This window comes from Haliotis cracherodii, unplaced genomic scaffold (genome assembly GCF_022045235.1).
Source record: "Haliotis cracherodii isolate W230 unplaced genomic scaffold, xgHalCrac1.p SCAF_20, whole genome shotgun sequence".
NCBI classification, from domain to species: domain Eukaryota; kingdom Metazoa; phylum Mollusca; class Gastropoda; order Lepetellida; family Haliotidae; genus Haliotis; species Haliotis cracherodii.
Genome location: NW_027266276.1, coordinates 6,019,232 through 6,042,309, shown reverse-complemented (window position 1 = coordinate 6,042,309; position 23,078 = coordinate 6,019,232). Strand labels below are relative to the sequence as shown.

Sequence of the window (23,078 nt, the reverse complement as noted above, 5' to 3'; positions counted from 1 at the left end):
ACTCAAAGCGCGACATGACAAGGGTGATGATGGTTTGACATCTTAATTCACAGGTGAAAAAGGACATTTTCATGGGACCATATCTGTGGTCCCGTGGCACTAAGAGAGTGTGAAAGGTGAAAGACCATTATATGGTCCCGTGGCACCAAGCGCCTTAAATTAGAGATTTGGCACCACAGGCACTCGTAACAGCACGCAAATAAATACACGACATCGTATATTTCTATTGACCCATGTATCCTATGAAGCCAAATAAATATATTTATTTGTGTACAGCTATGAATTCCCCAGACAGGTTAAGTTTAAAAGAATATAATATATTCATGCCCATCTTTACAGGTATGTGGAGTGGTAGAAACGGGTTCCTTCTGTCTAACAATGACAAATCCACGCAGTAATGGAATGTTCTACGATGAAAATCAGTATTTAAAGTTAATAACACATTATCTTGTTCAACCACGACATATATATTCATTTAGCTGAATATGTTTGGGTAGGTCACATAAGGGGTAAAAACTGTTGTTTTAAGTTGCAAGATGTTTGATGTTTTAATGAAGACTTTGTTCGTTATCATGTGTCTGCGGTGGATATTTCGTGAATGTCAAAGGAACTGGCGCAATGCATTTGTAATTACTATGCCTCAAAGTGAGATTGGCCAATCAGAGAGCAGGGCTACTAATGGAATAAAAAAATATATAACCCCACATGAGCCCATATACCGTCAGTAAAAATCCAAGATGGTTGTTACCAATCTCATTAAAATCAGATCTTAGTTTAGCGGTAGCGAGAACTTAGGTCTGATTTTAATTAGAATGGGTTGTTACTGACCTAATCTGAGACCGTATACAGTCAGTAACAGCCGTCTTGGATTTTCCAACACCCTACTCACATATTGCACATGGAAATTTCGTTATTTGACACTGTTTTGTGTTTTACTATCATTAGTTGTGATGTGCAAGGACCTTAATCTGTGTTTTAGATCAGGTTCGTGACTTTATTGATGATGATTATAGTTTAAATTGTCACCAAGGTTTGGCCTCTAAGGTTTGAAGAGTAGTCTCCCTTTGACCCATAACGTCGGCGAAGGGTTGTAAGTGTCAAGTTTGTATGGATACCAGACAGTAAACTTTTCGGCATAATAAATTCGTTATGGCGTCCTTCGTTGCCGTATACGGTGTTATATTAGGTTAGCAAAAACATATTGAGCTCGGCTCACGCCATAAAGACGCCATAACTAATATTATTCACTTAAGAGTTACACAAGCTTCACCTAATGTGCTGATCGATCCAGTTCACTGCTGTCTGTACCTTATCCTTTATACTGTCACAATGCTATTGGTTATTAGCTATGTTGTTCTTAGTGGCCGTATACGGCAACTAAAGAGACACGTCTTGCAAAGGCATCATTTGGAAGTGATACACATTAAGGAGGTGAGGTGAAATGGGGTTTAACGTCGCGTCCAAGATTATTGCACTTATACAGCGACGTGCATGCACGTGTGTGTGTGTGTGTGCGTGTGTGTGTGTGTGTGTGTGGCTGCCTGTACTAGTCCGGATCTATGCCGATTTATAGTGCTAGCTCACTGAGATACCATGCCGCAGTTTAACATGAATACCCCACTCAAACACAATATACTGACTCCGATCCGACCAGTCCTTGTTTCAGCCCCTTAATGCCGAGCGCCAGACAGGGTAACAACAAGTACCATCTTTTAACGTCGTTTGGTATGACGCGGTCGGGGATCGAACCCCGGACCTTCCACTCATTGGATGTCAACTTCTTTATTATGAGGAACACGCCGTTTCGGAGTATATGCTTACTCTTTCATACACATTACTAAATCATCATCCACATCCGTTATTTACAGCATATTTTAAACGTCATTTGTTTCAGACAGTTGCCACGTTCTACGATTTTTACGCTAAGCTGTACTGAAGAAAACAAAAACCACGTTCCTATGATATTATTCTTTTGTATTAACAAACATATTAGCGAAACGTTGCTTACGGCGGAACCTTGCATCTTCATACTTTCATCAACCCAAGGGGTTTATTCATTGTCCCACTTCCCCAGTCATCAAGGCACACAGGTGTCATGTTACACAAACGTAGAAATGCAATCGCTTTTCTCAGTAAGTCAAATCTACTTGGTCTTGGAGATTGACAGACCTCAAAAACTGGCAGTGTTTCATGTAACAGATCGCATGCTATTGTTACACCGGTTGTACGAAACACTCAAAGTGGATATAAATTTAGACGAGCCTCTGCTAATAAAGCTACATAATCGGCACATGTGTAAATGTTTCAGCTTTAACCCCTGTGCCTAAATAAGTGCATGTATGCGTATGCCATTAGTCCTGCACCATGACCGTGGAATATATTTATTTTGTGGAAAAAAAATAATCTAGAAATGCATACAAAAGCAAGTCTAGCCAGCTCAAGCTAGCTCTATTCTGAAATCAGCATAGAGATTATTTTTTTATTTTTAGAGTCAAGAAGGATATTGTGTAATATACGATTTCAGAGAATAAATGTTAGTCTAGTATGCCATCTATAAACACGATAATCAATCTCTGATGACGTCATCATGTTGTTGAGCACAACACTATAACCTGTTCGTAAGACCTCGGTGATATCCTGTTTAAGATCATTAAACTATCGGTACTTGCTTTGATACTTACAGAATTCTTCGAAATGATTTTAAGAAGCTGTTTATCAGGGAAAAAGAACTGTGGTAATAAATTCAAGAAAGCATTCCTGGTGTTTTGGGGGGAAAAATTAAAAGAGGGAGAAGCATTCGTACAATCACCATGAATATATCAGTTGAGCAGTGGTGTAACCATTTTAAAATCTTCTGTATGTCAGTGACACTGTATTTAATTATTCAGCTATAATTGATATCAATTGGGATCTCCATCTGACAGAACATTTTACGTAAATGATCTGAACAGACCATTTACAGAGGAAGAATTATATTCTTGTTGAAAAGTGTTAAAATAAAAAAAAAGACTCCTGGACCTGATGGTCTTCTGGGTGAATTTCTGCACAACTTTACACCAACTCGAAGAAAAATTGTTCAATAAACTGTTTTACCGTGGTACATTCCCTCCCCGGCGGGGAAACAGTATTATTTGTCCACTGCACAGGGCATGAAATATCCAAGAGCCTAATAATTATAGAGGAATATCCTTTATTGGCTCATTTTGTAAAATACTCTGGGTTGTTCTGAAGAAAAGACTGTAGCTGTGGTGTCATAGAAATAACATGAAATGCAAGCCGGTTTAGTAGATGTAAGTATATTCTAAGCTATGTCCACCATTGACATATACACACTGCACTATCCATGGGTCCTCATGACTTTAGGCCAGCTAAGGAACGATCGTTTGATATACTGATGGAAAAAAAATTGCCTGCCATAAAAAATCATATTGCTGCAAGGTATTTTTCTTTTCTTTTTAATCAGGTCCTCAGCTTTAAATAGTTTAAAAATATCTCGTTTTGTAGGTGTAGCTGAGAAAAAATATCTAATCTCGATATAAAATCGTCAACATCAAGCTTGGATATGATGCTTCTCAGCATGTTTCTAAGTTTACACCGCTTCTACAGCCTTCTGAAGTATGTATAATATAATACATTCGACACAAACCCTGTATGGTTGTCTATCGTTCTGAGTGAACAGTCTGTCGCCTTTCATCCTGAACGATGTATATATCATACACGATGTACACACACCCGCCTTTCATCCTGAACGATGTATATATCATACCCGATATACACACACCCGCCTTCATCCTGAACGATGTATATATCATACCCGATATACACACACCCGCCTTTCATCCTGAACGATGTATATATCATACCCGATATACACACACCCGCCTTTCATCCTGAACGATGTATATATCATACCCGATATACACACACCCGCCTTTCATCCTGGACGATGTATATATCATACCCGCTATACACACGCCCGCCTTTCATCCTGGACGATGTATATATCAAACCCGATATACACACACCCGCCTTCATCCTGGACGATGTATATATATATCATACCCGATACACACACATCCGCCTTTCATCCTGAACGATGTATATATCATACCCGATATACACACACCCGCCTTCATCCTGAACGATGTACATATCATACTCGATATACACACACCCGCCTTTCATCCTGAACGATGTATATATCATACCCGATATACACACACCCGCCTTCATCCTGGACGATGTATATATCATACCCGATATACACACACCCGCCTTTCATCCTGAACGATGTATATATCATACCCGATATACACACACCCGCCTTTCATCCTGAACGATGTATATATCATACCCGATATACACACACCCGCCTTTCATCCTGAACGATGTATATATCATACCCAATATACACACACCCGCCTTTCATCTTGAATGATGTATATATCATACCCGATATACACACCCGCCTTTCATCCTGAACGATTTATATATCATACCCAATATACACACACATATACATGTTTCCTATTTGTAATGAAGAATTTAATGTAGGTTATTATTCGTAATGGAACATGGAAATACAACTCTTAAAAAAATGAAACTCAAAGTCAGATTTGTGTGAGGCAGGAAAATACATTTATACTTGGAACCGTACAAGGTATTGAGCCAAAATGTTGTGGAGAGAAAACTTGGTGATTGTAGTCATCTCAGTTATCGGTACATAGGAAAAGTCCAAGGTGAAGGTCATGTACCATCAATAACGCGTATGTCCCCCGTTGGAATCGATAACGGCCTGACATCTCCTGCCCATGGAATAGACGAGTATGCGAATCAAATCCTGGGGAATGGTAGCCCACTCGGCCTGCAACGCAAAAGCCAACTGCTGCAATGTCTGGGGTTGTGGTTGACGTCGGCAAAGCCGTCTAGCGAATTCATCCCACAGGTGCTCTATCGGCTTCAAATCCGGGGATCTGGAGGGTCAGGGGAGAACATCAACGTTGTTGTTGTGTAGACAGGCCCTTGTGATCCGTGCTGTATGCGACCGAGCGTTGTTCTGTTGGAATACACCGTTGCCGTTGGCTGCAATTAGGAGGACGTGTGGGAGGATGTATCGTTGAGCCGTAAGATTGCCCTGGATATGGACCAAACCTGTCCTGCAATGATGAGAGATAGCCGCCCACATCATAACGCTAATCCCACCAAACCTGTCCACTTCCTGTACGCAGTTTCCGGCGTAACGTTCTCACCGACTTCTGTAGACCTGTGCTCTTCTATCCCCTCGACGGAGGAGAAATTTTGATTCGTCGCTGAACCAGACATCTCTCCATCGCAGTCGAGGCCATACCCTGTCTTGACGACACCAATGCAGTCGTTGTTGACGATGTTGTCGACTCTATAAGACGTGTCGAACAGGACGTCTTGCTCCCAGACCTGCTGCTCTTAAACAGGTTCGTACGGTCTGGTCGGAGATTCTGCGCAGTCCGGGTATTTTGGATGGAGGTTGAGGTGACTGTGGTCGTCCTTTCACGTAGGTGGCGCACCGACCTTGGCCGATCACGTGTTGACCAATGCTGTTGAAACCGATCCCATAGCCTTCTGATGGTGCTGGGCGCTACATTAAAAACCCTGGCTACAGTTGATCGGGATTGCCCTGCTTGCAAGCGGCCTATGAACGTTCTTTGCACTTCTGTTAATCTTGGCATGTTGTTGAACTGTCACTGCTCGATTGACGCAGATGCCAGGCAATCAAAACCCCTGCACTTTAATACCGTGCGTGCAGCTCCGTGGCCCTTTTGTTAATGCACTGGGCGCGATATCCGAATCGTACGTGTTTCCCGACTAATGGTTTGCATGTCCTTGTTGTGATCATTTTGATCCGGGATTTGTCCCCGATACTATAACACATTAAACCTCTTAATTTTTTGCACCTCTTCGTCCGCCAAAATTATCTGTGTTGCGTTTCTTTTTATTTGCAGAGTATATATAAAGGATCGTATTCACTATGGTTCGCAACGAGAATATGAACTAAATCATATTCCGCATACATATCGCCAAACGTTTTAGAGTTAACCGAAATTATTACCACAGTAAAGTTTATCCCAGTTCTGGTCGCGCCACCGCTGACCCCGGTTAACTATAACGTCTTCGTGGTGTATTATTATTCCGGAAAATGACTTTTGAAGTGTCCGACGGGACGTGTTTTGGTTCACAATTTGATGGCTTGAACTTATCTTAATGCAATTATGTCGGAACTGACGTCTCCCTGGCTCTGTGATCTTCGAAGTTTCATGTGAACCGCGTGGGTGGTTTTAGCTCTGCCAATACGGACTTCGGTGCCATGCTATCAGACGCGCTGACCGTCGTCCATCCGTCCTACGATACAGTACACGCGACAGACAGGGAAACCTCCTCGCAGTTTGGTCTTGAAAGCAAATACGCTGAAGCTATCAATCATATTAAAGCATCTTAATTTTAGTTTCTATTTTAGTTATAGATTGGAGTAATGTTTTGTTTGTTGTTTAACGCTGCACTGTGCAATATTACAGCTATATGACGGCGAACTGTAAATACTAGTAATCGATTCTGGACCAGACAATCGAGTGATTGACATTATGAGCATCGATTCACGCAATTGGGCAAGGATGACATGCAGATTGGAGTAATGAGCTATTTGTATGCTGATTATGTCAGCAGTGCCTTCAAAGTCGATCCGGTGTCGTAATGTACTGATATACATTAGACACGATAAATGTGCGATAACTCGTTAAGCACTGTGAGCACGTGGTATGTCGTACACAACCTTGAACTTCAACTGATTTCAAACATTCTATGTCTGACAACTGCCATGGTGTCTGTTTTGAATATTTCTAGACGATGTATTTAGCTCATGAACAATCTTGAAGCATTTGAAAGCAATTATATGTCCAATGATTTCTCAGAAGTGATTTGCGGCAAGGATATCTTCTTCACCGACTTGAGTTGCTTTGGCGGCCATTGTATATGTTTTAAAATGAAAACTTACTTTGTTGTAGCCGGGAACATGTTCTATAGAAATGTTGATGATGTGTTTGGAAGGATTTTTAGTTTAATGCAAACGGATTGAAAACCATGACATAAGCTCACATGGACATTGTAGGTAAACGTCAGTCGAGCTACAGAACATTTGCCTCTATTTTAAACATGATATGAAGACGGCCAATCGACTGGCTTTTCTGATCTGATTCTGATGCCATTGACTGGCTCCGTGTGCCTTTGTGGCCATGATGTTTGTGTCGGCCCAACCTTTCCCCGCCTCCTGTCTGTATCGGATCCCGGGCACGCGACTTGTACGCGGTCGAGCAGATTGATTCAGGGAGCGTCCAGCCTGCTCGCATTTGGTTCCCCACTTTGAAGCACGGAGTTCTGACGTCTTAAAGGTTATGGTTTGCGAACGATCGATGAACAAGACAATGTCTGAGTTTGTAGTTTGGCAGACCTATCGTTATATCTGATGGGTGGTCTCTTAAATTGTCTAATGATACACAGACAAGTCAATGAACACTTCATATTTTCGGCACGGGTGACCCAGTCGTCTTAAGCGCTGCAATTCGCTGTGCAGAGTTGCCTCCCTTGGGCACGCCAGAATCATTAGATCGTGGTTTCGAATCCCGGTTCACCCCGATTATGTTTCTAGATTTGTCAGCACCAGATCCGTGCTCGTGAGTTTTTTAACCAAAGTGGTAAACCTCTGAGACCTGCATCACCTATAAGTAACACAAGACCTGTCACAGAAGAAATACCCACTCACTCACTCGGTCGCTTGTATCCAATGTTCTATGACAATTATATAGTTACATGAACACGCAGCCTAGCGAAATTCCAATTCCGGATCCATAAAAATTAATATTGTTTTACCTGCAGATCCAAAACCAGATATATAGCTGAGCTAAAGTATTTATTTTTTCAAAACAATTTTTTTGTATTTTTGTAGCAGACTATTTCGTTTTTTTCCCCACAATATGAAGCATAATTATTTTTTTCAAGAATATTCGGGGAATATCAAATGGTCGGCCCCTACCGTTGAATTTTGACCGACAAATGTAGAATGCGTACAAGCAGTGGACCAATTTGAAAGTGGCCACTCCCCTGACAACGACCAGCAGTAGACCAGTTTGAAAGTGGCCACTCCCCTGACAACGACCAGCAGTAGACCAATTTGAAAGTGGCCACTCCCCTGACAACGACCAGCAGTAGACCAATTTGAAAGTGGCCACTCCCCTGACAACGACCAGCAGTAGTCCAGTTTGGAAGTGGACACTTCCCTGACAACGACCAGCTGTAGACGAAACCGGAAGTGACGAAGTGTGAGAAAGGTTAATATCGGTATCTCTGATATGTGTTTGCACTCACTGCGATTGACATTAATGACGGACATTATGAGTCCGGATCAATTCATTTCGTGAATTTCATCGGTTTCACGGTTATAATCATAAATCCCCCTGGTCGCCAATTCTATCACACATCATAAAAGTAACCCTGCTTGCAAGTTCCATCCTAAAATCACCATCGATTGCAATGACAGCAATGTAATAAAGTCGACTTTCCTTTCCTTTCACGGCGTAGTCATGTATATTTTCATGAACCATAACATCCTTCTTGTCAGAGAAGGTTTGTCTGTTTATGGTTAATGTTTATACTGGAACCGGTGAAGATCCGGGGAAGAATTGGTCTTCAGCAACCGATGCTTGCCGTAAAAGGCGACTAAGCTTGTCGTAAGAGGCACTAACGGGATCGGGTGGTCAGGCTCGCTGACTTGATTGGTGCAAATTTGTAACAATGGCAGGAAAATCAGATAAGCCAATTTTCCTTCTAACATTTTCAAGTTTTGGAATTCTGACTTGGTCAAATACACAAATATAGCTAAAATGAATGAAATGGGCATTTAAAAAATATAAAAAAATGAAAATCTAAATATGAGCAAATCTGTGACCCACGATGTACATTTATGAAAATCAGCATGGATCAAAGACTTGCTCGTGTTCCAATATTAGAAAAAACCCTGAAAATCTTTTGGCCACATTTTATCTTTACCCAAGTATTTGGTGTTGTCAAGTGTTATAACAAATGTTATATTTGGGATAACATTTTCATAGTAAAGTACATATTCTAGTACTTTTGGGGTTGAGTCACGTCCGGGTTAGTATTGTCTTGAAATGAACAAAGGTAATTTCTCATTCATATGAACACCTTTGATATCTTTCATTAAAATTTCTACTTCTTAAATTCAGCAGATCCTGTGGGTCAAAAAGGTCCGTTATCCTACCTTGTCCTTGCGCATGACTTTGTTGTATTTGCACCGTAATAAGTTAATCGAGAATATCAGATGAATGACGGTCCAGTGGATAGAGCGTCTGCCCCGAGAGCGGAAAGTCTGTGGTTCGATCCCCTTCCCAATCATTCCAAAAGACGTTAAAAGATGGTACCTGTTACACCGCGCCCGTGAAGATCGGGGTAGAATAGGTCTTCAGCAACCCATGCTTGTCGTAACAGGCGACTATGCTTCTCTTAAGAGGCGACTAACGGAATCGGGTGGTCAGGCTTGCTGACTTGGTTGATGCATGTCATCGATCTCAATTGCGTGGATCGATGCTCGTGATGTCAATCACTGGATTGTCTGATCCAGACTCGATTACTTACAGACCGCCGTCGTATAGCTGCAATATTGCGGAGTGCGGCTTTAAACAACAAACAAACAAACTTGTTACAATGACGCTCGGCATTAAGGGCCAAAACAAGGAATGGTCGGCTCGGGGTCAGTATAATGTGTCTGATTGGGGTATCCATGTTAAACCGCCACACAGGGCTGTTTGTCTGTTTATGGTTAATGTTTATACTGGAACCGTGAAGATCCGGGGTAGAATAGGTCTTCAGCAACCGATGCTTGCCGTAAAAGGCGACTAAGCTTGTCGTAAGAGGCGACTAACGGGATCGGGTGGTCAGGCTCCCTGACTTGGTTGATACATGTCATCGATCCCAATTACGTTGTACGTGGATCAAAGCTCATGTTATTAATCACTGGATTGTCTGGTCCAGACTCGATTATTTACAGACCGCCGTCATATAGCTGGACTATTGCTGAGTGCGACGTTAAACAATAAACCAACCAACCAGCCCACCTGATGATTGGCAAGGCATAGCTCTGAACCTTACCAGCAATGAAGAAGTTGCTATCCACAAACGTTTAATGTCTTTGTTTTCCCACAAACGCCAATCATACTTGGAAATGGAATTGAATCACACTTGCGGGGACAGGTTATTGACCGCCCTTATCAGGAGACCTTTTGCTGTACACGTCCTTCACGTACCACTGTGATATTGACATTATGGTTTAGCTGAAATGCGTTTTATTAAAAAATGTTAAAAAATAAAGACACGAGAAGTTATGCCGAAGTGCCATCCGCTGCGTCACTATGGTAACGAGAGGCAAAAGTGGAGTTATATATTAAGAATATAAATTGCTTATCAAAATCTCCAGCTGTTTAGGGTTAATAACCCTGGTGATATTGCTGGAATATTGCTAAAAGCGGCGTAAAACCTCACTCGCTCACTCGAGGTGATAACCTTTTCAATCACCTTTACCCTGTGGGGAGAACAAGCCGAACAACAAACACAACTTAACCAAGAATCTACAAACGTGCCCTCATGTTGTTGTCGGCAATATTCAGCTTCAGCACAGCGACCTTTACATAACCCAGTATGGACAAGACCAACGAGTGGTTGACAGCATGAGGAACGGTCCACACTATTTGGAAATTACGGTGTACAAGGACTTTTTCTGCCCCAGTAATCCCTTCAGTGGTTTCATATACTGACTATGGAACACATGTTCCAATGAATGGCGGCTTCGTTATACATACAGTATACTACGTTTATGACCAACACGCTTATAACGAACTGACGGATATAACGAACTTATTTTTTAGTCCGGTTCATTTCTTGTATACATGTATATGCTGTATGTATGCTTATAACGAACTACGGTTATTACGAACTAAATTAGTGTTCGTTATAACCGTAGTTTACTGTACATGATTGTGTTGCTAGCAAATGACCTCCCCTGACGTCTAGTGGATAGAGTGTCTTCGCAGAGTGTGAAATGTCGGTGTTCGATCCCCGAGCGCGTCACGCCAAAAGATTGTAAATGTTTTATGAAATATAGGAGATATACATAAGATTAGGCTTTTGGTTGGGTGGATGTTGTTAGGGACGCACCTCTCTTACGTGTCCTGTACATGGTAACCGTTCACCGGATTCTTTTAGATCTATGGCAGGTGAAAACCCAAACATGTCCGTGTCTCTTGGCACTACCTGTGTAAAGATCAGATTCATCCTTACTGTAACTACCATTGTATGTACCTCCGGTATTATTACTGTCTGTCTGCAGGTATGCAATAATTACCATGTACATTTTTACAAATCCTGTTGACTTTCCAGCGAACGAGGGCACAGAGCTTTGCATGTTCCCACATGTGAAGTGAAATGGAGTTTAACGTCGCGTCCAAGATTATTGCACATATATATAGCGATGTGCATGCATGTGTGTGTGTGTGTGTGTGTGGCTGCTTGTACTAGTACGGACTAATGCCGATTTATAGTGCTAGTTCACTGAGATACTATGCCGTAGTTTAACATGAATACCCCACTCAGACACAGTATACTGACTCCGAGCCGACCAGTCCTTGTTTTAGCCCCTAAATGCCGAGCGCCAGACAGGGTAACAACAAGTACCATCTTTTAACGTCTTTGGTATGACGCGGCCGGGGATCGAACCCCGGACCTTCCGCTCTCCGGGCTGCCCACTAGGTTAGCAATATCAGGACAGGAGACAATAGTCAACCTGTAAGTCAGATAAATTTAGAAGTCAGCCTTGTGGTTGATAGTGTGGGCATGAAACAGACAAGCTATCAGCCGAGTCACCTGACAGCTGGTCACCCAAGATGGTCACGTGACAGCTAGTTTACCATGGTGGTCATGTGACTATCCTACTGAGACTATATTATTTCTCTGGAAGCCCATTTAGGAGCCTCTGGACTTGCTCTTCTTCTTACAAATATAAGCCACTGGGCATCTCAGTATGGTTCCAGTGAGTGAATGCTACTTATGTCGGTCGTCACCTATATTTAAACTTATAAAAGAGACCTGTAAATGCGTTAGGCCAGGCAAACAAGCAGTTGATGGCAGGAACAGCAAGCATGCTGTTGCTCCTGTGAAGGTCTGGGTTGGAATTGGGTCTTGTCCTAAGAGGCGACTCACGTCCCCGACCCCCAAATAAAGGTTTGAAAAATGAAAAGGCCACGTTTAATCATTTGTTATACATACTTGTATACAAGCAATTCAAAATTAATTTTGAAATATATTTAGCACATAGATATGCAACATATCAATCAGAACTTGGTGTTGATGTCACAAAGCCGAAAACCCCCCAACTCATTTCAGTGAAGTTGTAAAGTTTTTGGCTGATCAAACCAATCCAACTGCTATTCTCTGAACACACATACAACAAACACTTGTGATTCATTTCATATTTTTTTATTCAAAGCCAACCATTATATACAGCAAACAAGAACCATGTCAAGTGATGCTTCCATTCCTCTCACCTGTATAAACAGTAACAACAAGTACATCAACAACAGACTGAGTCAGGTGGACAGGTGATAACAGATCATCCTCGATGATCCAGGGTACTATATCCACATTCTAGATAAATACCCTGGTATTATATCCACATTCCAAAGATATACCCTGGACAAATTTGCCACCATAGTTCATTTTGTAAGTGATGTCATCAAATCAATCTCTCTTGTACCTTCTCCCTCGTGAGTGATTTGACTGGACAGCTATTTTTAACATGGTGCAATTCGAATAAGGCTCAAAATAAAACTATGGTAGGGAATAGGTCCAAGGTATGTATAATGATAGTATGGATATATAATACTCTTGTCAATCAAGGATGACATGATTAGTGTTTTGTTATGTGTCAAACAAACATCAATAGACAGCAACTTCTATATTTACCAGTACATAATGCTCTTGTGCAGATACCAATATCTTTACATGTTTTCACTATTTACTTAATGCTCATCAAAGGTCTGTTGTCATATTACTATCCATTCCTTTGCTTGATATTACCAGTATTCACTGTCAGAATACCAATGAAAATAGTCTGAAACTAGCTCGTCTTAACAATCGTTGTGAATATCATATCGGGTTGACATGTATATATTACATTTTCCTCATTTAAGCCTGCTTCATGGAACATTATTACTTAATCAGGTTTTAACAGACTATTTAAGTTTATCATTTTCAAACTGTGAATTGCTTTAAGCTATAACACAATATGTTATTATCTTGTCTTCTTGTCAATGTATTAATTAACAGATCTGCCCAAGTTCCTCTCATTGTGATGTTTGTATTTTGGGTTACTTTTCTTTCGGCAATTAGAGATGAACAATGCTGTTGGAATCTAAACAAGACATCATCCTCGATTATCCAGGGCACTTTGTCTCCACTGTGTCCTGATATATACCCTGGACCCTTCGTTGGGGGGGTTGGTTGGTTTGTTTGATCCTGTTAGTCGCCTTTGACGACAAGCATAATCGCCTTTTACGGCAAGTATGGGTTGCTGAAGACCTATTCTACCCCAGAATCTTCACGGGACCCTTCTTTGGGAAGTGACTTCACACAGTAAGGTTCAAATGATTCCCAAACAATTTCTAGTAAAGTTATTTGAGTTGGACCTAAATCCAGGCTTTAGCAGAGAATGAGTGAGTGAGTGAGTTGAGTTGGGAGGGGAGACACCAGAAATGTGCTTCAAAGATTATACCGATGTAAGAAATCAAACCCAGACCTTCAGCATGACAAGCATTGGATCCAGGGTATCAGTTTTAGAATGGAGATAAGATACAAGGATATGGAGGATGGGTCAAATACATTTGTAAATATTCTTAGTTCTAAGAATTCTGTCCTGACACATGCTAAATGGAAACCAGTACATTTCAATCAACATCATAGACACGAGGTCTACAGAAATAGTTTCATGAGTATATAACAGGGTAAATAACATTCGCCATGTCCAGTGTTTATATATTCCTAAATACTCTACTGCATCTTCATGCTGCTAACATGGCTAAAGTCAGATTAGATTAGAAAAATATACCCTTCAAAATTTCTATGTAATATTTCTGGAAAATAAAAATCTAGATCTTCTATAACAAATCATTCAACATGATTTAACTGCAAATTCCATAACAAACATGTTATTTACAGCTGAGGACATTTTAAATGCAATAATTCACCTTTATACCTGAAGCTTGTTTTTACTAACTTCCATAAGTTACAACAAAACTTGTATAAGTTACAACATATACATTTTGTAAGGAATTTCAATAAAATAAGATTGTCATTTACTGGTTTAATACCTTATGGTTGAACAGAAGATTATCCATAAATCAATTGCATTCCAGTTCTTCATATGTAGCATAAATATCAAAAGACGTTAATGCAATGACACATTTGTTTCCATAGCAACAGTAACAACCTGTATTTTACCTGTACAGATTCATGATAGCTGACAAGAAACTGAATATCGTACTTTGATGCTGGTTATGGAAAATTTTGCACATGTAACGATTATTTATGTTGAAGAAAAGGTCAGTCACATACATTATTTAGAAGTAACTTTATACTTTCCTGGTGCCTCAGATGGCGTCAGGATCAAAATAGCAAGAAATCAATTCACCTTCCTTCTGAGCATTAGGTTATCAGACCCATTCGTGCCCCACGTAATGTTATAGTGGACTGTCAAACAAAACAAGTGCAGGGTTTGAAATTAACTAAGTCCACATTGAGGACAGAGTTATAGATTTCAACGTCTTTAGGGGCGGTCTGGTGGCTTAGTGGGTAAAGCATGCGCTTGTCACGCCGAAGACCCAGGTTCAATTCCCGACATGGGTACAATATGTGAAGCCCCTTTCTGGTGTCCCGCTAAATGCGGCGTAAAACCATACTCACTCAACGCCTTTATTTTTGTGTGCAATGTTTCAGTATGGATGTTGATATCTTTATGAAACTTAATAAAGGTACTAGTGAGTGAATATAGTTTTACGCCGCTTTTAGCAACATTCCAGCAATATCATGGCAGTGGACACCAGAAATGGACAAACATTGTACCCATGTGTGGAATCAAACCCAGGCCTTTGGTATTACAGGCAAACGCTTCAACCACTATGCTACCACACCGACCCAAGGTGCTAGCATCTGTATTGAAACATCGCCCATGAGAATAAACAAGTTGAAATCCATGTCGACTGTGGCTTCAATCTTACTTTCACTTGTCCAAGACTAGTAATATTCAGGACCAGTATTACAGCCTATCAGATAATGAAAACAGGTGCCCCTTCTCCAACCAGTTAGCCTGCATCTTCTGAACCAATATTTCAACTTGAAAAACAAATACAAGTTCAGCACCAGGTACAATATCAATGACATACTGCATCTTAAAGATTTGTCAAATCATGCCTTTCGCATTTGAGAATGTAATGATGGAAACAAATGGTCTTCACCACTGTATCCAAATCAGGAATTGAACTTAAGTCTTCAGCGTGACAAGCGAATGCTTTAACCACTTGGCTACTCCTGTAATTAAACGTGCATCTGTTTCATCTAAAACCGGCAACAGAAAACGTTATCTATCATCACCGACACAAATGATGTTTGCATGAAAACTTGGGAGAGTTCTGCATGATATTTACACAGAAACAAACACAATCATATATACAAGCAAATGAATTTATACAAGTCATAAATAATGTATGTATTAAAGTAGAAATTACTTCATGCTGTGTACAAAAGTAACAAAAACGCTTCCACAACAGGTGCTTGAGGTGAAGGCTTATTTGCTGTGTTGCCAACTAAGTCTGCTGCCTATCTAATACAATGCATTATGAAATGAGACAGTTTGGATAATATACAGGCATTGTGCATTGGACAGCTGGCTTACAAGCTCAGGCTCTTAACATCGTATGACTCTTGGGCAATGCTGTACCTTTATAATCTTACAACACAAAATTAATCAATAATTACTTGCCTATTCAGTTGCCAACCAACTCCATGTTTTCAATAATTGTATGTCATTTAAAAAAATTAGGGTAGTTTTTTATGAAAATTACTTCCATGTTATCAAGATAGAAATTGTCCCTTTCCTGTCCAATCACTGTTAGAATTTAAGGCAATCTCATTAAAATCAGATCTTAGTTCTCGCTACCGCTAAACAAAGATCTGAGGACATCCCATTAGGGGTAACATCAGAATGACCTTTCATCCGACCATTTAGAGTGTCGCTTACCAGATCATGAAAGTGACTTCTAATCATGCAACCTGGAAAACTTTAACACAGGGTATTCCGAACGATAGTTACGAGCTTAACGACTGAATCCATACATTCTAGACCATCTATTAGCCATTCCAGAATGTTTTTTTGTTCAGGTTTCAAATTTTTAATCGAGAATAAGTCAAAATATGTTTCAAAGTGTAGTCCCCAATTTGAAATTAGTGCCGTAAAGCATGAGCAAGCTGCCTTCTGATTGGCTAATGTCGACTTCTTGTCAGTCCTTTATTGGTCGGTCAAAGTTCACGAAAGGTCGGTCTGACGTGACACGTAATGGGTGTTCTCAGATCTTTGTTTAGCATAACTAAGATCTTATTTTAATGAGATTGAAATTAAGGCAGATCCCATGGTCTGTGACGTCTTCTCCTATGGGATTTCATTAGGGACCCCATAATTTTTATTTTTTAACATTATAGCCTAGAGTCTCATTCCACAGAGCGATCATACCGTTAAAACGACCATAGCTCCCATACTTTAGCTAAGACAGTCGTAGAGCTAAAATCGCTTTGTGGAACAGGTTTAGTACTTTCATGCATAATTTTATACAGTTATACTTCTGCTTTTCCTATGCCCCACCTACCCAACACATAATTTCTTTGAGGTTCTAGTCAGATCACTTCTCAATAAATCCAGTGTCATGAGTTACCTGAGTGATATCATTGGGGTAAAAGTGGAACTGAGACCATATTAGGTAAATAGTTTATCTATACAACCAATTCGCAAAAGAATTCATAAATACACTGCATACCTACATCACAAAAATAGTGATAGTCCGAATACCTGCTGTATGAAGACTAGAAGTGAGGAAATAGTTGTCAAGAATACATTCATGTCCCAACTGTTGAACAATATTCCTTAATCAATCAGACAAAAATATCAGACAGATTTTCTCAAATTCTGCCTAACCAACAGAAACTCAGTGAATTTAAGCTACTTTAAAGTAATAACAATGAGGGAGTGTGGTTATTACGCCGTTTTAGCGATATTTCTGCAATATCTTGTCGGGCACACCAGAAATGGGCTTCATACATTGTACCCATGTGGGAATCAAACCCAGGCCTTCAGCATGATGGACGAATGCTTTAACCACTAGGCTACCCCTTTGCCCTGAAAGAGGCCATTTTGTCTCTCATCAAGGCAGGGAGGAATAAAAGAACCCTCGCCAACAACTCATTGACTTCATGCCTATGGGTGTGTAAAAGCGTGTACATATATTTTGAAGCTTATTTCTCAGTCGGTATGACAGTAGTGACGATCGAGTAGGGTTTTATGCCGCTTTTAGCAAAATTCCATTACTATCATGGCAGGAAGCACCAGGAATGGATTCCACACTTGGCATGAAAGCAGAGAAAACCATCAGTCCATGGAATGTTCCATGCTCCCTTGCTTACCAGCCTACTAAAGAGCACAGTCTGCACTGACCACACAGTGTATTTATTGACCACTCAGGCAGCGCTCATCTTGCATGAGAGCATCTGTGGTGCAAGGCTGATTGGCTGATTACATATACTGCCTACCAGTTCATGCAAACTTAAAAGCCGAGTTTCCAGGAACCTGCCAACATATGATTTGTACAAATTATGTTATCACATCCGCAACTCGTCAAATGTTTTCATTTATCCCAGCTGACCCATTTTTGTACCAGAAATATTATATATTCGTTTCTTGATCATATCTTAATTTGCCAACATGTGGAGATGAATGTACCCTTGCATAGATCTCTATTAATGCTGATAAGCAGTGCTGCATTATAGCAATGATAACTGCCAAAATATATAGCATAGAATATTGCTATAAATGCCTATCAAAGACTTCAATGATAACTGTTGTTTGATATTGTCATGTTTTAAGTCAAATGATTTATGATTTTCTTATGGTATCCAAGCACTTTGAGAAAATAAAACTAAATTTCAGCTTATGAAGTCCTTCTGGCTGTGACAAATCATCAAAGCCTGGACGGGCAACAACCACTGATTTCAAATACTGTGTTCATTGCATAGCAGACACAATCCTTTCTGTGTGCCATCTTCCATATGTACAAGGTCAAGGACATCTTAGGGTCACATAAGAAAACTATCTTCCTGCTGACTAACATCAATGTTATTGCACTGATAGTGTCATGAGTTATGGGTAGTGATTGCTGTTAGAACAATGGTGATGCTTCATAATGATCTTGGTCTCTCTCCACAAAGTGATCATAGCAATACAACAATCATATCTCCTATACTTTAAAATACACCTACAACAGTTGTAGCGTTATGATCGCATTGCAGAGCAGGCCATGGTTAATCAATTTTCCTCCAAAATCTAACCTATGTGAATAATGCCTTAACAGTTTGTCAGATTAACAAAGTTGTGGATCTGAACAGGACACATGTAACAGTGGCTGACATAACATTAGTCTCATAATAAACTCTAAGACTTGCGTAGTGTTAAGACTAGTTTCTTGCTTGCTTGAGGCTGACTATAAACAATGTTGCCACCAAAAGAAATATATTAAAAACATTAGACGTTATGACTGAAAGTTTGTGGTCTCAAAAACCCAACTTTATTTGTATTTTGTTGAAAACTTTTCTTTAGGAACCTCAATAAAAAAACAATAAAATAATATGACTGTTAACCTTCCAGCACCTGACAGGCTTTTGGGTTGTATGATCCCCAGGGAGCAGAGAATGAAAATCCAGTGCACACTGATCCACTGACTTAGATAATAATGTAGATCTATCATGGTCTTAGTGCCTTGAGCAATTACAAATTGGAGAGTGATCTATACAAATGCTGATTTAGTTTCATTCCATTTAATCTTTCTTATTTTGCCTCCTGGCAACCACATTATTGACCAAGAAAATCCAGAAAAACAAACCAAATGTGAATGGCTTAATGACAGGAAAAGTACCACTTTAATATGAATACCTCAAGTAGTTTCTAACAAATAAACTTGCTTTGTTGAACCGATAAGGAATAGTGAATCAACAAGCCCATTCATGATGGGGATTTTCTGTTTGCAATATACATCCCAAATCACTAACAACCCATCCCAGATCACTAACAACCACAAATGCACACACAAAGAATGACTGATTAGATGTGATTAGGGACTTTGAGCATTGTCTATATATCTACATCTATCTATTTGCACCAAACCTTGAACAATATTGCCGAGAAATATGGCCATGCAAGCAGAAGTGTGACCTTCATGAAGGTCATTGTGATTGGTGAGTTCAGAGGAAAACGGAATGGTTGTCATGACGTCATCCAGTTTATGCATCTTGACACGCAGTAATGCTGACTCTGATCATATAACATTTGATGACCAAGTGTAGTTGGAGTGAAGTCTTATCTACAACAACCTAGAATGGGTATGGATGAAAAGGACTTTTTCTTTTCAATTCGTGGCAGCAAAATGAAAATACAAGCATATAATTGTCTGAGATCACAACATAAAGATTCAGTTCCTGTAGTGACAAGCATGGGTGACAGTGCATGATTAAACAGCCTCCCGATTACCTCATATGACATACAGCTCTCCTCTGTGGTCCATACTATTCACCTTCCAACTTTAACCTCGGCTCTCAAGCACATACTATTTTCCATCCAACAACTCCAAATTCTTCTTTCCAGCAGATGCTACTTCCCAGCCAAAAAACTCCAGTTTCTTATCCACAGCAGATGCTACTTTCCAGCCAACAACTTCAGTTTCTTTTCCACAGCAGATGCTACTTTCCAACCAACAACTTCAGTTTCTTATCCACAGCAGATGCTACTTTCCAGCCAACAACTTCAGTTTCTTATCCACAGCAGATGCTACTTTCCAGCCAACAACTTCAGTTTCATATCTACAGCAGATGCTACTTTCCAGCCAACAGCTTCAGTTTCTTATCCACAGCAGATGCTATTTTTCAGCCAACATCTTCAGCTGGTTTTCTCCATTTGCTATTCACCATCCCACGACTCCCGTTCCTTTTCCAAACACCATCTTCTTCACAAAGGTACATACTATTTTCCTTCCAACAACTCTAGCTTCAGCACTACAGCAAATACAGTTCTCCTCCCAACAACTTGATGTCTATCACGACACTCAGTTCACAAGCTAATAACATGGTAGACATTCATTAGACAGAGCTTAATGAGTCCAACCCATGCATGAGATAAGCACTACTGGCTGCCATGTCCTATACACATCAACGTAGGTGACCATCGGCTCCTCCGTGGTTGGAGAGTCCTCAAGCAATAGGATATATCAGTCTGGTGCTTCCTGTGTAATGATATGCTTCAACATCATTCAGAGTGAATGCTTGAATGACATCAGTCCATATGTGTTGTATTACCCTGTGAGGTACCTGGTTAATCATCAACGACAAGCATCCTCGTGCGATGTATCACGTGTACGGGATACGTCCATCTGTCGGAGTTTGATGGGTCTATAATGCAAGTGATACATTTTGATGTGAAGGTATCGAGTATGGTTCTAACATGAACTTGATATGGATATATCCAAACCTTGAACTTGCATGGGTGTAATATGAACGATATCACCCCTTCCAGAAGATACTGTCCCATGGTTATAAGTGATACCATCCCATTCATGTACATGAGTGATATGTCCAATGCAAGTGATATCAGTGATATCGTCCCATGCAGGTGATATGAGTGATATGACCTATAGTAGAGGTGTGATATGATCATGGCACTTGTGTCAGTGTAGTGTTAGCACTTTCCACTTCAGTCATCGGGTCGGTCAGGCTTCTCATAGCCGGGGACAGTTTTCCCTGGATACTCTGAATGTAGTCCTGTAACATAAATGTTTATCAGTCAGTATTGCAGTTTCACTTACCGTTCCATACATAGCATGGCACAATCACTTACCAATCTATATATAGCATGGCACTTTCATGACCAGTCCTTATATAGCATGGCACTTTCACATTCCATATATATAGCATGGTAGGGCACCTTTTCTTACCATTCCATTAATGATTAAGTGAAAATAAGCTTAAACAGGAATACTTCCGTATACATGCTCAACTTATGGTATATGTGTGACAGTTATTTGATGTTGACTAGGTTAATACTGACATGGGACCAGCCTACATCTGTTATCATCCGTATTCAAATGGTCTTAGTCTTCATAACTATTGACCCCTCACCTCTACTAGGTGAGGTGAGAAGAAATTGGGTTTCACGTCGCGTTCAAGATTATTGCACTTATATAGCGACGTGCAAGTACGCGTGTGTGTGTGTGACTGCTTGTACTAGTCCGGACTGATGACGATTTATAGTGCAAGCTCACTGAGATACCATGCCGCAGTTTAACATGAATACCCCACAGTATACTGACTCCGAGCCGACCAGTCCTTGTTTTATCCCCTTGATGCCGAGCGCCAGACAGGGTAACAACAAGTACCATCTTTTAACGTTTTTTGGTTTGATGCGGCCAAGGATCAAACCCCGGACCTTCTCTCCGGGTGGATGCTCTACCTCTAGACCACGGAGGTGGTTTCACGTCTACTAACAAAATAGTTGCTGATAAAATTATTATTAGATTTGACTGTATGTTTTTGAAGACTTTCATGGAGGCATCACATGACAGACACATTCAAACCAGAACCTCTGACTGAGACGAGGAGGTTCATGAAATGATGCCATGGATCATGAGAAAAAGCAATTTGATAAAAAAATTCAAAGAATGAAGAAAAATGAAATGATTATATTTGGAATACTTTGTGATATTAAAATTGGACAGTGTTGATGGAAATAAGGAGAAATTGCTTCACAATAAAGTTTCTTCGCAGAAGGAAAATGTGTAAATAAACGTCTTCAACAACAAAACAAACATAATCACAATATTCAGAATAGTTGGTCAGATGTTATGGTTAATCAAAAATTCCATGGACTGTGATGATGAATCAAACTCATGTTAACATAACAAAACAATAGGCTTTTGTTTCTCATTTGAGGGGGTACCCCGTGAGGGGTTGTGGGGGTGGGGGAGGGGGTTTCCAACTAAGAAGCACCATGAGTGTTGTGAGTTCAGTCTGTGACTTTAGACACAACTCCGACACCTGAGCCTAGTAAAATTATGTTCAGCCTGGTAAGGCCAGCTAACAATAGCACATGTAATAACACTAAAATCTACTGCAAATGATGCCAAGAGCCAAGCTGGGGCTGGGACTGACATTGATATTTGTCTGTCATAAATATATACTTTGCCATGCTATTGAAACCTGTTTGGAGTGGCCATGATAACCAACACGTGTGAGTGAGTGAGTGAGTGAGTGAGTGAGTGAGTGAGTGAGTGAGTATGTCAGGCTTAATGCAGCTTCAAACAGTTTCAGTTGAATCACATGCCAGCCTAATTCTGAGGAAAGCCAGAAAAGATGAAGGTGAGTGTGTGTTTAACGCCGCTTTTAACAGTATTCCAGTTATATCATGGCGTGTCAGCTTTATGTGGGAGGAAAGCCAGAAGTGATCCCAGACGTTTACCACTTCGGTGAAACCCACGAGCAAGGGTATGGTGCTGACAAACCTAGAAACATAATCGTGGAGAACCGGGATTCGAACCCACAATCATAGGTTTCTGGCGTGCCTTGGACAACTGGGCCACCCGCGCCCCCAACAGATGATGGTCTGAGAGGTGTACCACCTGGGTCAA

At 40.5% G+C, this 23,078-nt stretch overlaps 1 protein-coding gene across 10 annotated transcripts in view; it reads right to left on the bottom strand.

Annotated features, from left to right (window-relative positions):
* Positions 1 to 13,328: 13,328 nt before the first annotated feature.
* The window catches only part of LOC139470251 (transmembrane protein 198-like), a 60,730-nt gene continuing 50,980 nt past the window's right edge, over positions 13,329 to 23,078 (bottom strand). For all 10 annotated transcript variants that reach the window (XM_071252593.1, XM_071252585.1, XM_071252595.1 and 7 more), the window contains exon 5: positions 13,329 to 21,216. In XM_071252593.1, coding sequence (XP_071108694.1) covers positions 21,109 to 21,216 — 108 coding nt within the window. In that variant the 3' untranslated portion in view covers positions 13,329 to 21,108. The remainder of the gene's footprint in view (positions 21,217 to 23,078) is intronic.